This window comes from Stegastes partitus, unplaced genomic scaffold (assembly GCF_000690725.1).
Source record: "Stegastes partitus isolate 25-593 unplaced genomic scaffold, Stegastes_partitus-1.0.2 Scaffold1075, whole genome shotgun sequence".
Classification (NCBI taxonomy): Eukaryota; Metazoa; Chordata; class Actinopteri; family Pomacentridae; genus Stegastes; species Stegastes partitus.
In genome coordinates, this window is record NW_007578806.1 from 135,957 (window position 1) to 153,530 (window position 17,574).

Here is a 17,574-nt window from a genome sequence, read left to right on the forward strand (position 1 = left end):
ACACATGCAGGAACAGTCAGGTTCTGATGGTAAGTCACATTGTGTGCTTTTCTTCAGATCAGATATGTGCGGACAGTCGCAGTTTATAAGCTGCAGTTAAATCACAGTGGATGGTCTTTCGTTTATTGGTGCATTATTATGCATTATGTCACTTGATATACTGCCCAATCTTGTATGTACGACAAACACTGTGCATGTACCGTGACTCTCTGTGTGATGTTCACGTGTATGTCTCAGTGATGCCACGACACACACTAATGTAAAAGTGACCAACATCTGAATGCCACTTTAACAGATCGATCGAACCAGCAATGTCACGTGTACCATGTCCGGAAGGGGCTGCGGGGAAAAGCAGCCAAAAAACAGAGAAAAGAACTTCAGTAGGTAGAGAAAAAAAGGAGAGCGCACAGGGAGTCACAGTAACAGGTGCTGAGGGGTAGAGGCCATATCTCACTCTGCATGCTAATTTCAAATCCTCCATATGCATGATGGGAATTCAGCATCGAATGGGGAATCATGTCCTAACTAATCACTTCCTACCTCTCATAGACACATGCTCACAAAAATGAACACATACATAAAGACTTAAAAACGGGCACAATGCAAAAACAAAAACAAGGTGAGGAGTATTTTTCACTGCAGATTACACAGACAGCAAATGTGTTGTTTTAGAGCTAAAAGGATCACAGTCCCTTTGAAGCTGATAGGTAAAGTTAAAAGAGTGTATGTGTGGTTTTGGGAGTGTATTTGCGCATGCTGGCATGATATTTTTATGAGAATGAACTCTGTTTGACCAGTATGAGCCAGTCTGAGCAGCTGAGGCTGACTTTAGGATGACTACCGCAGTGAAGCAAAGAAGCCATTAGTGGACTGCAGTGAATTGGCAGTAATGTATGGATAAAATGAGTGTGTGTGTGTGTGTGTGTGTGTGTGTGTGTGTGTGTGGGCATGTTTTGGTTCTTGTGCGACAACTACATAATGCATACATGCCTGCTGAATGTGTAACTGCGCGCAATCATGTAGCGGTATGCTGTAGGTGGCTGGTACGCGTTTTGCCCTTGTGGACATGCTTATGTATCTGCATATGTGTGTGTTTCGGTGGGTGGGGATGGACACAGGGAGACAGCCTGTGTGTGTGTGAGTGTGTGCGTGTGTGTGTGTATTATAGCTGGCTAGCCTTGGCTGCGCTCTGTGTGCTCAGAAAGCTAATCAGGTAATTGGTCAGGGGGACATTCCTGCCCGGCCCTTGTGTCTACAGCAGCTCGAACAGCAAACAGCATGTGAATGGACAAACAGGGGAGCATGCTGAAATGTTTCTCTGCAAAAAAATTGCAGGTTTGAGAATGTAGCAACCACCATCCTGTGTTTGCAAGAGAAACAGTTTAAGTGATCTACATGCTCGTTGCACAAAAGCAATAATATCATGTCATGTTTGATACCGCGTGAAAATATACTGCAGAATAAAAGTTTTTGCAAAGCACCACTTCTTACAGCTGCAGTGGATTTGAGCAGGTTTAAGCCACTAATGACGCTGCCGTGTAAACATTGTAATCACTGCTTAGTAGCTCCTGTGGGTAATTTAACTAACCTACCAAGAGGATGTCTAGAAATGAAGGCTACAATTTGATGGATTAAACAGGAAGAAAACTGGGAGAACTCAGTTACCTCAGGGTTTACACGTCTTAATGGTGTTGTTGCAAGGAATGGGTAAAGGGGAAGTGGTTCTTTTTTAACAGCTGACTGTCGAGTGGTGGTATTCATGATTTCCTAGTGGAAATGCGTAAACAGACCCACACGCATAAATTGGACGCGTGAAGTAAACAATGGCAAGCTGCAAAGACAGATGGACGGATACCGGGGTGTGTTAAAGGATGGCAGCACATGTGGGTACATCTGCATTCTGCCCACGTCTGTACTGCAAAAGAAAAAAAAACTCTTGTGCCAATATAGATTGATTGCATATACATATAGAGTGTTTTTCTTCCGGTATGACACAAGCTGTTGAATAAGCTAAGGCATCATTGTACCATTGTGTCCTTCACCATCTCCGATACCATCAAAAAAAAAAGGCAAAAATACACACAGCAAGTAGCAGATCCCCATATCTGCACGGTGGATATGCACATATTACATTGCTGAGCAAGGTAACCGTGTCTGACATTTTCGCTTTCTATGGTAATTAGGTGCTTTAAAGAACATGAGTCCTGTTTGATAAGCGCATGTTTATCCATGTACACCATGTTTTCTTAGACAGGAATTATAGTAAGATGTAGTATCAAATTTGGGTCAACATTTCTATGTATAAGAAGGCTTTAATGCTATTCACTTCTACTTACTTCATCAGCTACTATATGTTTGTGTATGTGTGACAGAGATAAAGAGAGGAGACGGTTTTGATCTCTGCACTATTATTCTGTAAGCAGGCCAACAGGTGGCGTGAGCAACTGAGACTTGCAGTCCATATCTGTGCAGATCTGTTGTTGGTAGATATCTGCCTGCCCCGGGAAGTTTGGTTTGGTCACAGTAATTGACAAGCTGTCAGCCAGCCAAGAGACACCAGTGTCCTTGAAATCTCTCAAGGACTCCCTCCGGGGACAATGACAGTCATGATACTCTCACTGATGCGGCCTGCTGCCCTGCAACTTAAACCAACTCTCCAAATTGAAAGTGGAAAGTTCTGAAGGTCATGCATGGGTGGCAGCCTGAAGGACAGAGAGAGACAGTTTCTCAACGGCATAAAAAGGGAAAAAGTATCAGGGTGGTAAGTAAAGACAAATCTTCAATCTCCTGTGACAGAAAACATCCACCCAGCTCAAGTATCCTTAGCAGTACAGCAAATATCCCCCGTGCTCAAAAGGTTCTTTTCTATCTGTGACCCTGGACACCTACATTTCTGTGAAGAAAAACATTTCCCTTGAGGGAATCAAAGGAGGTATCAAAAAAAAAAAAAAGTGCACAACTGTAGTAAAAAATAAAAAGGACGGGCCGAAAAAAAAAACCCTGATACTGACAAAGCCAAAGCAGCTCCACAAGCTCTGTGATTTAAGCGACTTTGCCTAAGCTTTGCTGTTCTTTTTTTTTTCTCAACCTGTGAGCTGATAAATTTCCCCCTCAGCTGTTGCAGACCCCTGGTGGACTGTTTGAGCTATGGATATGTGGATGCGAGGAGACACTGAGCCACCAGCACACAACACTTACTCAGCACGAATCGGCTTTCTATGATGCCTGTGTTCCTAGGAGGCAGCGCATCTATTCGCATGTCTACTGGGACGAGACAAATGTGTCCATATTCTGTATGGATGAGGATAGACATAGCAATATTAAAGCAATATATACAGTGTTTGATATTCATGTTTGCCTGAGTTAAATCAGTGTCACTTGCGGTATATGCTGATCTCAAAGCAACATAAGAACTATACAGCTGTGGCTGTGATCAGCTATAAAACCTGACATCTTTTCTTCATGACTTGTCCTTGTGAAAAAAAAAGAAAAAGAATGTTAATGTAGCCACAGCTCCTCCAAGATTCCCCAGAGAGCTCCCTGTCCCCGTCACCTGTATTAGAGGCCAACGGCTGCCATTGATTCACCTGCGTTCAGTTAATAAAATATGGGAACGCAAAGTGATCTCACAGGTTGTTTCAGGTGATGTCTGTGTGTCTGTCCAATGTGCCTCATACACAGAAAGAGGTCATTATTGGAAAATAGAGAACGATGTGACGTGCCAACTGAGGTGAAGACGAGTAGAGAGAGATGCCACTGGAAGAGATCCAGACCTTGAATAAGCAGGCAGACAAGAGCAGAAGAGATCGTGCGGAGGAGGAGATCGTGCAAGAGGCAATGTCACCTGATCGGGCTGGCACCACCGGTAAATACTCATCAGAGGAGACGCTTCTATCTGCCCCACTGATATGCATCCCTCAACTGTTTTTGTCCTACCTGCAGCAATGCCTCAAGTGCCTTTTCATCTCCGTTTCAAACGTTTTGCAGCAGCAGAAATACGGCCCAGTCCTATCTCATGATAAATGGGGGAGTTTAGTGATTTCTTGAGCAAAAATGCTTCACATTGTCTGGTTGTGACTGCTATTTGCCAATTTTGTTTTAGACTAAACGTATAGTTTTCAGTGTATTTTTCAATGAAGCTTTGTTCACAGCTAAATAAAGATCCTTTCTTTCACTTTATTCCTCTACAATCCAAGTTTTACTAGCTCTTACCTCTGTCATTTCTGCAAGCAGAGAGTCCAAATTCCTACTGTCACACATCTGGCATCACCATACCTGACCTATCGTGTTTCCTCCAGTAAAATGGCTCTTGGATTCCGTTCTTTAAAAATCATGCCAATTTTGCCACTTCTCTGTCACCATCACTCAAGGATGTTCCAGCAGATTTAACCGAGAGTTTCCATTATTCACCTGCAGGCTCTACTCCACCACCAACAGAGTCCAGATGACACGACATCACTTTGCTACCACCTGTCTTCATACGTGGCTACACCTCACATAGGAAATGCAACAAAAAAATGTAACTTTGGAACAAAACCCACTTGATTTGTCAAACAGAAACTGGCACGTTCACACCAGCTACAGCTAAAGTTTAAAAAACACAGAACAAGCACTGTGGATCTTGTCCAACACCACTTGCCCTTTAGTTGAGTGAGAAAAGGGACATCTGCCAGAATGTACAATTAAAATGAGCAAACGCAAACACATTTTCATATGTGTATGTGAGTACTGCTTTGGATGTATTCTCCAGTGAAAATCTAGTACCTGGATTTGAATGTCTGACCTCTCATCCATGAGGCATCTTCAGTTCTAACTAACTAACTGCTTGGGAGTCTCATGTAATAATTCTCAACCCCAAATCACATAGCTTGTGTTTGACTGTTTCACCCTAAAGATAAAACAAACACAAGCTGTTCCTGCAGACCAATGCAGCGAGGAGTGCACAGATCTACAGTCGAAACCAGAAGTTTACATACACTGTATAAAAAGACATTTTTTAACACTGTCTGACATTAAATCACATTAAACTTTCCCTGTTTTAGGTCAGTTAGGATTGTCAAAATTATTTATATTTGCTAAATGCCAGAATAATGAGAGAGAGAATCTTTTATTACTTCCTTCAAAGTCAGAAGTTTACATACACTAAGATGACTATGCCTTTAGACTATTTGTTGTTAAAGCCCAGATGATAATGTCATGACTTTGGAAGCTTCTGATAGGTTAATTGACCATATTTAAGTTAATTGGAGGCACACCTGTAGATTTATTTTAAGACGCACCTCAAATATACTGCTTCCTTTTGTGACAACATGGGAAAATCTAAAGACATCAGCCAAGATATCAGGAAGAGAATACTGGACCGCCACAAGTCTGGTTCATCCTCAGGTACAATTTTTAGATGCCTGAAGGTTCTACGTTCATCTGTTCAAACAACTATATAAACACCATGGAAATGTCCAGCCATCATAGCGCTCAGGAAGGAGACGGGCTCTGTGTCCCAGATATGAAGTATTTGGTGCAAAATGTGCGAATCAACCCCAGAACAAAAGCAAAAGACCTTGTGAAGATGCTGCTGAAGCTGGTAAGAGAGAGTCATTATCCACAGTGAAACCAGTCCTGTACCGACATGGGCTGAAAGGATACTCAGAGAAGAAGAAGACATTACTCCAAAAAAAGCATAAAAAAGCAGATTACAGTTTGCAAATGCACACAGGGACAAAGACCTTTATTTTTGGAGACATGTCCTGTGGTCTGATGAAACTAAAATTGAACTGTTTGGCCATGATGACCATCGTTACATTTGGAGGAAAAGGGGAGAAGCTTGCAAGCCTGAGGTCACCATCCCAACTGTTTTGTGTTTTGCTGCAAGAGGGTTTGGTGCACTTCACAAAATAGATGGCATCATGAGGAAAGAACATTATATGGAAATATTGAAGCAACATCTTAAGACATCAGCCAGGAAGTTCAAGCTTGGGTGCAAATAGGTCTTCCAAATGGACAATGACACCAAGCATATCATCAAATTAGTTACAAAGAGGCTTAATGACATCAAAGTCAATGTTTTGGAGTGGTCATCAGAAAGCCCTGATCTCAATCCTGGAGAAAATTTGTGGGGAGAGCTGAAAAGGCGTGAGTGAGTGAGAAAAAAAAAAAAGGTTATGTGTCTTTTTATACCGTGTATGTAAACTTCTGGTTTCAACTGTATACATGGGGGGACTAAACAACCACGCCAATAGTATTGGCACATCACAGGAGAGCCAGCTGTTCAGGACAAGACTCAGGAATCCACTCTTGTTATGTCCACATTCTGCACAAGACAGCTGGTTTGGGAGGGGACAGGGGGATCTACGACACCACTTATCAGGTGTATATAATGCAGCCCTGAGATGCCTCACCAGAAAGTTTCACAACCATTCACACCTCTGAGTATGTGATTATTGGGTCATTTACGGGTCACAAGCTGTGTGATTCGTGGATGAGAATTAATACCTGGATTCTCCATTGATCAGCTAAAACTAACGAAGCCTTGTAAATGAGAGGTGACACATCTTCAAGAAGCAAAAAAAACAAGAGCCTCTGCTGAAACACCAAAGCTAAGGAACCAATCCTGTCCGCTTGCAGGTTAGGACTTTCAACATCATTGTCCTCCTTCAGAATCGGCTTCTGGTTCCATTATTTATGGCTGAATTGCTCACATATTACACCTTGCTATTGTATGATGTTGAGCAGTTTTACAGAGTTTGAGGAGAGTCGTAGGTGAGCTGGTGTGCTTCAGCTGCAGCAAGTAGCAGACGGGTGGGTGGAGAAAGAGGCGGGGACACAGTAGATCCGCTCATTCTAAATTGTAAGGTATTATTAATATGGAAAAACATTTTAATTATTTAACTTTGATACACACAGAGTAGTTTTTAGGTGATTAATCAATGACTAGTGAGGGACTTTGATGCGAATTTGCCCTTTAAGTGCGTAATTTCTCTGTGAACTTCAAAAATATGCAGACAAGTACATAATGTATGCATGGAGACACACATTAGTGATCATCTGAACCAATATAGAGTAGCTGTCAAGACTGTGTCTCGCACATGACCAGCTCGCCCACACAACCAGCATGACTATCAGTTACTCACAGCGGTCAGCCATCAGGATCCTTGAGCTGTAAGTGGACATGATAACTTTATTAGCATGCACCAAAGCCACTGTACTCTCTCCCTTTCTCGTTCTGTTTCCCGTACTCTCACAATTACAAAGCAAACTCCCCGCCCCCACCTCACGATGCGCACTCCAAATCTTCCTCATGCTGGACTTCACTCATCGTCGGACTGCCTGATCTCCAAGCTATCCCAGATATCCTTTGCCATCCCTCTTCGCCCCTTTCCTGTGCTCCCTCAGGACCAACGTGGCCTTAGGCTGTGTGTTCAGCTGCCTGTCTTGGAGTAATTACTCTAACTGTGCCTGAAGGGCAGCTGTATTAACCCGTGCACGACCGCACATCTGCGATTATCAACCTTAAGGCCGTCACAGAGTTTGAAACTAAATAAATAAATAAATATAGCGCAACGAGAAAATGGAAACCACAAACATGGTCTAATTGATTTGATGAGGTCTGTGGCAGCGTGACAGAGGGAATTGAACCGATCCCAAACTGTTCGGTGCTCTCCGTGTTTTGACGGCGTTAATTTGAAAATATGTGAATTCTCGTGTTTTCCCCCACCACCCAGGGACAAGCAGAGTGAAAAGCTTTGTTTTCAGGTTTCACACGGTGTCATATCAAATTGCCGAGGGAAATTGCAAATCATTTTTACTCTAAATTGAAACTGACTTTTATAACATGCCTTCACAAAAATCAAGATTAGAGCGAGCATGTCCGTGCTGAGAACTGTACAATTATAACCCAACAGCACATTAATGATTGAATCTAGGACAAAAAAACAAGTGCAAAGAACCCAACACTATACTTAATGTTGAAGATCTGAGATAATGAGCCCACTCTGAAGTACGAAAAAAAAAAAAGCACCTCACTTCTCCTACTGGACTGTATATTTAATGGTCAGTATTTACATGCACGCTGTAAACACTGGCCTTATTTTGCAGACATTCTGCTTTAAATAGTAGACCGAAGCAGAATCATTAACATATGAAATAACAAAGCAATCAACTGCGGATGTAAAATTACTCGACTCTTGTTACCGAACGCGTGGGAGGCATGTCAGTGACAGAGTAACCCTGTCAAAGAGAAATGTTTCCAGGTGTGTTTGTAAATGTAATAACACCCATCTCCTTGTGCTAAATTGTCTGTGTACGTTTCGTCTTAAAGTTCAATGATAACAAATATTTCACAGCCTGATGTTTGTTGTCGGTGACACATTCCATAGATTTTCTTCTACTCATGTGGAACAAGAAGGAATTACAATGACTTCTCACGTTGGCCGCCAACTTGCACACATAGAGAAATGATGCAAATGAAAACAGACATATCGAGCATTCTGTGACAGACGCAGGTGAAAATAACCTAAACTCAATCACACCAAGTCCAATAAATTACCTCTTAAGGGAGTGGATCAATAGGTCAGGCAGAGTGTGTGCGTGTCTCCGAGTCCTGCCTGACCTCTTTACAGCACCGCAGGGCTGCACTACTGATACCCTCAGCCCGGCGCATTAGCAGAACTACACAGCCGAGCAAGTTGGAGTGGAGCTTTTCCACGTGGATGGATATACAGTTCGCTCAGAGAAATCCATAAGAAGAAGGAAAGTCATTTAACTTTACTATAAGACCGATAGTAGAAACTGAGCAGCTTGCTGATTTAAATTCCTATACCTGACCCCGGAGTATCGGCTGAAACCACATGCAGATTCAATACTGGAGCGTTTTTTTTTTTCTTCCCTTTATCGATTCCACACCTGTAGTTCTCACCATACATAATTAATTGAAATCATGCTTTGATGTTCAGGTAAACACGAGGCTGTGAAAAGCAAGCAATTATATGAAAAACACAGAAAAGTGCAAAGTAATGAAATGGATTACTGATGTATTTATGTTTAATGAGAATCAGTGTTGTACATTCACATCTGCGCGTGTTTCTAAGCACTAAATAAAACCACTTGAAAGAAAGTAAACAGTAACCTGATCGGTTTAATTAAATATACATCAGATCCAATATCAGTTTCATCAGTGCTTCATTAATATGAGCAAGTAATCATAACAAGCCCTGAGCTAAAGCCAATACTCAGTTAATAAGAGATATTATCAGACCTGTATTCAAGCTATTAAAGCCACTAAAGGAAAAAGTCAGACTTTGCCAGAAAAAAATGACACCAGTTCTCTCACAGAACGGTGTTACAGTTCAACATTTGACGGTTACACCGAATCTAGTTCAACACGGTGACATTTTTTTTGAGCTGGGCTACATTTACACGATCCATCAGTTCACCGTTCCAACAGAACCATTATTTCGCCTAAGATGTGATTGACGGATCACAGCGGGGAGGAACATGAGAGCGGGCTTTACACTGTCTGCTGATAAAGGCAGAGACTGCTCCATTTTACACCTACTGGTCCTATTACACAAGTTTAAATGTCAGAGGCTTGCAGATAGATCCTGCAGATCCCCTTTGATGAAACAAAGATTAAAGAATTACAGCGATTCTTTCAAACAACTGAAGTGATACTGATGTGTTGACAAATGCCAGGAAATCAGGGCTCTTCTTCGTGCCGCGTACGCTGCAGCATCTTTTTAATGCGTGCCTCTGAGAGTATAACAAAGGAGCTTAAACATGTTGACCTTTAACTTGCTATAATGCCTGACTGGGATTCTTCATGCAAAATGTCACCGAAACGGTTAGGTGATTGGAGAGAAAGCAGGTGTTGGATATCAGTTTAGTTCAATGTTTTATAATAAGTTTGATTATTACGAAAGCGGTGCTTCACTTTTTTGGAGAATGTTCCGTCTGTGTTGACTCAGCTTGCCATCTCCGCAAAGCAAGCGTTTCATTAGCAAAGGGGGGGAAAAAAATCAATTCTCTGGCAAATCATAAGCTGTGTCTCATCAGAGTGAGTAAATGAACCCCCCACTTGCTGTTTAATGCTGCAGCTGTATATGTGTAGGGGACGAGAGAGGAGCGGAGGGGATTTGAATTTAGGTGAAACAAGACAAAAACCTTGATTGTATAGGGGTGATTTATACACAATATGAGGTTAAAAAAAAAGCCTGGGGTGGTAATTTGGTACAGATTAGAAAGTTCAAGGAGAGAAGAAGGATTTAAACATATGCAGCAATACAGTTAGAGGACTCTCAGAGAAAAAGGACATCTCTTATGTATATTAAAAAGTGTTTCTAAAGGCTCCTCTTTAAACACGTTCACTAAAAAGCCTTTTAATGAATCAATTAATTGTCAACTATTGCATTATTCAGCAGATCAATTAATTGGCGAGTATTGCATTATTCAGCAGATCAATTAATTGGCGAGTATTATTTTAAGAAAAAACTGCCACAATACTTTGATTCCAGCGTCTTTACTCCTCTCCGACAATGAAATGAATATCTTTTCATGCTGTTTTGGACATCTTAGGAAACACTCACCTACATTTTGCCACATTTTCCGACATCCTATAAAACATATGACTAATCGATTAATCGCAAAATAACCACCAGATTAATCAGCAATAAAAATAACCATTAGCTGCAGTCCTACTTCTAAATGAAGAGTAATGTGGGAGGAGAAAATCCAGTTATTTGTTGTTGTGGGAATTCACTGTAGCAACTCTCAGTGTGGTGTTACCAGAATACTGCACAGCAATTCTAGAAATTACTGATTACAGCCAATTCATTACTGTTATTGGTCATCATGTTGGCTTCCCTTTTGGCTACATCCGTGCAATAAACCAGTTCAAATGAAGTCAGCTGTATTTACGCACCAAAAATCGTGAGACAGACTTCACGCTTCAGATCATCAAACTGTCACAGTGTCACGACATTTTGCTAATTTTCCAATTAGCTTTGTCACAACGGATAGAAAAACTGGAGGATGTCTTGTGTTATTTCAGCCGCTGCATTCGGACTGTCAGTGCTGTAATCAGACTTGAACTGCTGTCAAACTTTCAGTGAGCTTCCTTTTTTTTGGGTTTAATGACTGCCTCCAGTGTATTTTTTCACCATGTTAACGCGTTCATATTTTTATATGCTAGAAGACACATCACCAGTGAAATAAGCAGCATTTCCACCTGCTGTGTATTGATGACAACCTCAAAAACATGAATCCAGATTTCCAGAGGGTTCACATGGAACAAACCTAAAGAACCAATCCTGTCAACTTGTGCATTGCATCATTATACTTCTTCAGAATTGGCTCAAACATGCACGGCTGATTTACTGCAATACTTGCGATTGAGGAGCGTAGAGTAGTTTTACAAGGTTTTAACAGAGTTGCAGGCGAGTTAGTGAGCCTGAGCTGCTGGGAGCGAGGAAGGAGTGCCACGTACGTCCATGCATTCTAGAGGAAGCAACGGTGTAGAGTTACATCTAAGCCGTTTTGAGGCAGGAATGGATTATTTTTGTGGAATAAAACCTTGTAACTTTGACACAGAGATGAGTCTTCAGAGGGTTTAACCCATAACCGGGAAGGGACTACAAGCAGCACAGCAGAACAGCTGTATTATTACTTCTGTTGAGCCAAATTCTCTGTCTGATCAAAAAGGAAATTATGAGTAGATTTCCAGCCTCCCTCCTGAATTCTTCTAATCATAGAAAAAAAAGAACTTGTTTCTTCACAACTGAATGCACATGAGGGAATTTTCTCCGGGACGACAATAAAACGGCCAGGCTTTTTCGAGAACAACAGCAGAGGAGCAGCTACATCATTTTCTCATGAGGAGAGTGACAGACCCAGGAGTTTTCATATGTTCTCTTCTTACTACATCTCTTTCTTACTGCTGTCAGTTTCCAGTAAATACCTACACGGCACAATGCAGCCTGACAATACACCATTCAAAGTCTAAACACTGTGAACAACTCTGCAGTGATCCTCGTTGGTCAGAATATAAAGGTCTGTTTGGTAACGCAGGAACACGCCGCATGTAAAAGATTTACTACATGAGCTCACTGATGTTTGGAACAAATGAGGTTTTGATCAGCCTCCGCCTTTAAGTCACAAAGTGCACTTCGCTTTAATCATCTTCGATTGTCACATGAGGGAGACACAATTTAATTGCGCACAGAAGCAGAAATGGAGAGAGAAAGCACAGGGCAGAGGAACTGAGGGGGAGAACAGGAGGGGTAGGGGAGACAGGTGGAAGACAGGAGGGAGGAAAAACAAACAGAAAGAGCACACAGAGGCCTATTATTGTGCAGTTGAGCCTCGCTGACTGCCTTCGGCCTCGCAAGATCTCCTGTCTCCTCGCATGTGAGGCACCGGTCTCTGTCCACGGTGCTGAAACAAGCCGGCTCTAACAGCTGCTTTACATTCATGATTGTGTGTCACATCCAGCTGAAGCACAGAAGTGAAACGTCAGCAACACCGGGACACACATCATGTGAACAGTCACCCCTCTGTGTCCCTGCTTGCATGTCATGGTGACGACACAGTTCCACTTCTCCAGCTGTCATTAACTGAAAATAATCAGTTTTTTTACTCTGATTACGCCTCTCACCTGTGCAATCCTGCTTTCACCAATTAATCCGACTGCAAACAAAGGATGAAGTCATGCTCTCCCCTGGGTGGCACCCCTGGTGAGAACATATTGTAGATCCCCTGACTGACAAAAACACACAGCGAGGCTGGCAGTTAGTCAGGCTGCGTCCTCTGTAGCAGAACGCACAGTAATGCCAAGCCTGCTGTGCAGTCTGAATTACAACTGAGCGGCTTTCTAACTTCACCAAAACTGTGCCAGTGTGGCAGTGGCAGAGTGCACAAGGCTGCACCACCGTCTGCTGAAATGCAAATCACTGTGAGAGAGGCAAAGCATGGAGGTGTGAGGAGGGCATGTTCCTGTATGGGCTCCTGGACCAGTGGAGGACAGAGGGGAGCGCAGGGGAAGGTGCATGAACATTAACGCTTCTTTTTATTCAGTTTGATCTACAATGCATGAGGTTTGGAGCAACAATCCAGATCAATACCTCCTCGCTCACATTGCAGATGTGCGCGCGTCATTTGGATCCAACTCTAAATATATATATATATATATGGGGATGATTTTAACGCAGTGGTGCCAATAACTTCAGAGTTGTTCTCACTCACCTCAAACAGGGGTCCGATTTTATTCCTCTCCAGATACGACTGGATTCTTGACTGTTGTGGAGACGCCATGAGGAAACTGTTGTGCCTCTCGCAGGAGCTTTTAGCGGAATGAAATCATGAGGTGAGCCGGTGTCATTCGTCCTTCAAGAGGCGCGTCGGCGACTAAAAAAAAAATACAAATAAAAAAACGGGTTAAAAAAAAAAAAGAAAAGAAAATGTCACCAAACGGGCTGCCACGGTGATCAGACAGGAGGTTTGCGGAGCAGGCGGCTGTGAGCCCGGCTCATCGTGGAGAGTCAGCCCCGGGACCTTCCCCAGCTTTTGTCGCCTCACAGACTCTGTGGCCGGAGCTTCCCCTGTACAAGCCAATGGCACAGCAGCTCCGTGACAGAGATTACAAATCTTGCGCTCACTGGCTGCCGGTGTTAACAGTGCCAACGCCACTCCCATTTATCCAGCAGGGGCTCAGCCAAGCCCACTGTGTTCATCATCTGTGTTTTCAACGCCGCGGAGTCTTAATGCGTCCACCTGAGCGTAATGGTGAAGGAGGTTGTGCTGCAACTTGTGCACCGACAGCAGGTAATGCATGTGCTGTGTGATCTGATTGTTACTGCTGCAAGACTTTGAAATGCAAACATGATCATTAAAGCCACACAGCAGGAATGTTTTTGCATAAGTCATACACTGAGATTATTACAGTAAGGCTATATCATCTAAAGAATAAAGAAATCCAGCGAGAAATTGTTAATTTCCATGAGTCATAACTCTAGAAATGTCCATCCACTATAAAATACAAACTATATACAAGTCAGCATTTTGGTTTTGTAAGAAATATGGAGCAGAAAAACAGTCAATCTTCATTTATGCATTGATCAAACATGCTGTAAATTGAAAACACTACAGTAGCTTATTGATGTATTTAATTACTTCTTATCTTTTTTTAATCTGTCATACTTAAACTGCCGAATAAGTAGTAAAGCCACACAGTAGGAATGTTATTGAAAAGATTATTGTAGTGAGGCTACATTTCATGTAAGGAATGAAGACATCCAGTGGGAAATTGCCCATTTTCACAAGTCATAACGATGGAAATGGTCCATCCACTGTTGTCAGCATTTTAGTGTTTTGTAGGAAATACGGAGCAGAAAATCAATCAGCCTTCATTTATACGTCGATCAAACATACAGTAAACTGAAAACACTGCAGATGCTTATTAATATCTTTAAATCTATAACACTTAAGCTACCAGTTAAGCATTAAAGCCACACAGTTGGATTGTTTTTATTATAGTAAGGCTACATATCATCTAAAGAATAAAGAAACCCAGTGAGAAATTGGTGATTTTCATGAGTCATAACAGAAATGTCCATCCACTGTTATCAGCTTTAATATATTTTTTTTGTACAAACTGTATACATGTCAGCATTTTAGTGTTTTGTAGGAAATATGAAGCAAAAAAACAAAAAAACAATCAACCTTCATTTACACATTGATCAAACATTCTGTAAATAGGAAACACTACTAGAGCTTATTGATGTATTTCATGACTTCTTGTTTTGCATAGTAGTGAGCTCCACTCTACAATGATAACATCCAATAATAAGTAATACAGGGATGCTTTAATCCTGAGTACTGTCAATATAAAATAATAAAAAAAAACAGAATATAGCTCTACTTTCCAAAAACTACGATGTTAATACTGATAAATCATTGAAAATCTTCATATGCATGCATGTAACAGTCTTCAAGAAGCAACAAGATGACTCTATCGGCACATTTTTTGCTAAATATGTATATTTACAAGTGGAGAAACACCATGTCTAGAAACACACACTGACACATGCACACGATTACCCAATACTGGCAGAACTGATAAGGCATTTAAGTCGGAGCTGAGCAGAAGCAGACAAATTACGGGCTAATTTGAACAAACACGCTGCCAAATTACATCCAGAATGCTTCTAATCAATATTATCATTTTTTTTAAGTTCATATGCAAATTAAACTAATAATATGAAAATGCAAATGTCCCTCATAAAAACAAACTTAATTTTCAGCCCATAATATGCAGACAGCGAACCAACAGGATTGATTCTATTTCATTGAGCTAATTTAGCTCCCTTGTTTTGTTTACTCACTGAAGCGCTGTCTTGTCAGATGCATTATACAATTAAAAAAAACAAAAAAACAAAATATGTATAAAGTACAACAGTGAAAAATATAAAGTATTAAAATACTATTTAGGGTTTGGAAGTTCTATTTACACTTTAGGCACCTATGCTGGACATAAAAAATGGACCCAATGACTGTCTTTAATGGGTTAATCCATTGGTGGAGGGAAAACTTTGACTGGAATTCATTCCTCAAGACTTCTTCAGGATCTTCCTGGACGCAATGCATTATGGATCACCATCTGGGGGTGGAGGCTGGCACAGCTTGTACAACCTGATCAGAGAAACACACATGCAACATGACATTTAATTACATTAACCACGTAGTGCCATAAGCACTAAGCAACACGCCGAAACCCGAGCTGTAATCTGACGAGCAGTTTTACTTCTCCAGGCTACGGATCCTTTTGTTTGGTGCCTCGGATGTGTTACCAGAAATTTAGCTGCAGTTTCAGGAAGAAAGCTGTCAGCGTTGGATGAGTAATTATCCTCAGCAGCATACATCCAGCTTTGTGCTACAAAGTCAAGCGACATTAAATATGTCCAAACTGTAAGAAAAGACTAGTGTGTGTTGTTGCTACAAAACAAACTGCATATATATCTTGGTAACAGTTGTGAGGACTGTTTTTTTAAGGATAAATCACACAGTAGTCGTATACTTTGCGTTTTAAAATGTCACATGAATTATGAAGCAGTTGCAGCTGTTTGCATTTGTACGAGAACAAGAAAGGTTCATCCTGGCATAACAGTTTTCACTATTACCATGAAAATGTCAAGCTTATCAATGCACGTCTCCCATTATATGCATTATATCGTCTACTCTGCTGCCTTGATGAACAGAAAACATTCTTTTACCAACACAGTTATTTTGTATTACTCATGACTGATCAGTGGAAGTTCAGCACATTTTAACTCAGTACCAGCTGCCCTTCTCGCGTCCTAACGCGGCACTGCTCTCTTTTGTAGTTTTAATAATCGACTGCACCACTCCCTTCTTTTTAATCTTGATGAGAGTTCACATCGCATGACCGCGGGGTAAACTCGCACTAAAGTGTAACCGTCCACTTTCATCTGCAGATCAGTGGCAGCGAGGATCCCTACGTTCTCATGAGCCACGCGGCACGCTAACATACTCTGCGGCAGCCACTTATGCTGCAACAATTATGACATAAACCTACGGAGAGTGCAGCAATTTTGCTCCGCGACCACAATGTCTCAACACTAATCATCCTGCTACTTAATTGTATTTGTCAATTTCACTAAAAGGTTCAAAAGGGCTGCCTGTCACACAAAACCTATATGTCATAGCCAAATGGCGGAGGCGGTCGTTGTCCTCCCCTTACAGCTACTGAGCGCAGGCACCTCGCTTCTAATGCGAGTAAAATTAGTATTTGGCTCCAGTTTTTGCTCAAGAAGCACAAACATATATCTACTGTGCAAGTAAATGTAATTCTGAATACTTTTTAGAACCACTCGGATGGACATCATGCTGCACCTTTGGATTTTTCATGTTTGGGCCCCTTTGACTAAACAATGTGCAAGCATTACTGCTGACACAGCAAGTTTTTAGACTAATTTATACATTACAGTGAACTTTGTGTTTACACAGTTACTTATTGGGAGAATTTCTTCTATTTTCACATGGCACAATAGCTCTGTAGAATGGAAAAAAAGAAGAAAAAAAAGCCTGATTGTGCATTCAAGTGAGCGCTGTCATAAAAAATGTAAGAGTCAGCATAAACCACTGCATGTATATGGTTGGAATTTTAAACCCATAATGACACTCATAGAAACCAGCAGCTGCCTCGAAGGTAGGAAATGCTGATATCCTTTAATTTAATACGCTCCTGGTGCGTCACATAAACAGCCTGTGCCTGCAGTTTTACCTTGGGACTGATGACGGCGTTCGATCCCTCACTCCCAGGTTCTTGGCGGAGTTCTGAACTCTTGCTCCCTGAAAGACAAACGGACGTCAATAATTCATGACATCATGGATCCGGCAGAAATGCAACGGCCCTAAATACAAGCTAAGAATAACACCACAGAGAAAAGAGCTTAAACAAAGCTTAGACAACGAGCCAAAGAACATTGGTGCCCTCTGAGTATTAAAAATGCTTTTGCCCAAAGCTTTGCGCACACACAAAAAAATGACACTGAGGAGACTGGTGATTCA

At 41.6% G+C, this 17,574-nt stretch overlaps 2 protein-coding genes across 3 annotated transcripts in view; both read right to left on the reverse strand.

Annotated features, from left to right (window-relative positions):
• Positions 1–13,299, reverse strand: part of cunh8orf34 (chromosome unknown C8orf34 homolog) — a 62,685-nt gene extending 49,386 nt beyond the window's left edge. Inside the window, exon 1 of the mRNA XM_008295777.1 lies at positions 13,231–13,299. Within this exon, the coding sequence (XP_008293999.1) occupies positions 13,231–13,299 (69 nt within the window). The remainder of the gene's footprint in view (positions 1–13,230) is intronic.
• Positions 13,300–14,568: 1,269 nt separating this feature from the next.
• Positions 14,569–17,574, reverse strand: part of prex2 (phosphatidylinositol-3,4,5-trisphosphate-dependent Rac exchange factor 2) — a 93,377-nt gene continuing 90,371 nt past the window's right edge. For both annotated transcript variants that reach the window (XM_008295779.1, XM_008295778.1), the window contains exons 40-41: positions 17,288–17,355; positions 14,569–15,675 (exon numbers count right to left, since the gene is read on the reverse strand). In XM_008295779.1, coding sequence (XP_008294001.1) covers positions 15,630–15,675; positions 17,288–17,355 — 114 coding nt within the window. In that variant the 3' untranslated portion in view covers positions 14,569–15,629. The remainder of the gene's footprint in view (positions 15,676–17,287; positions 17,356–17,574) is intronic.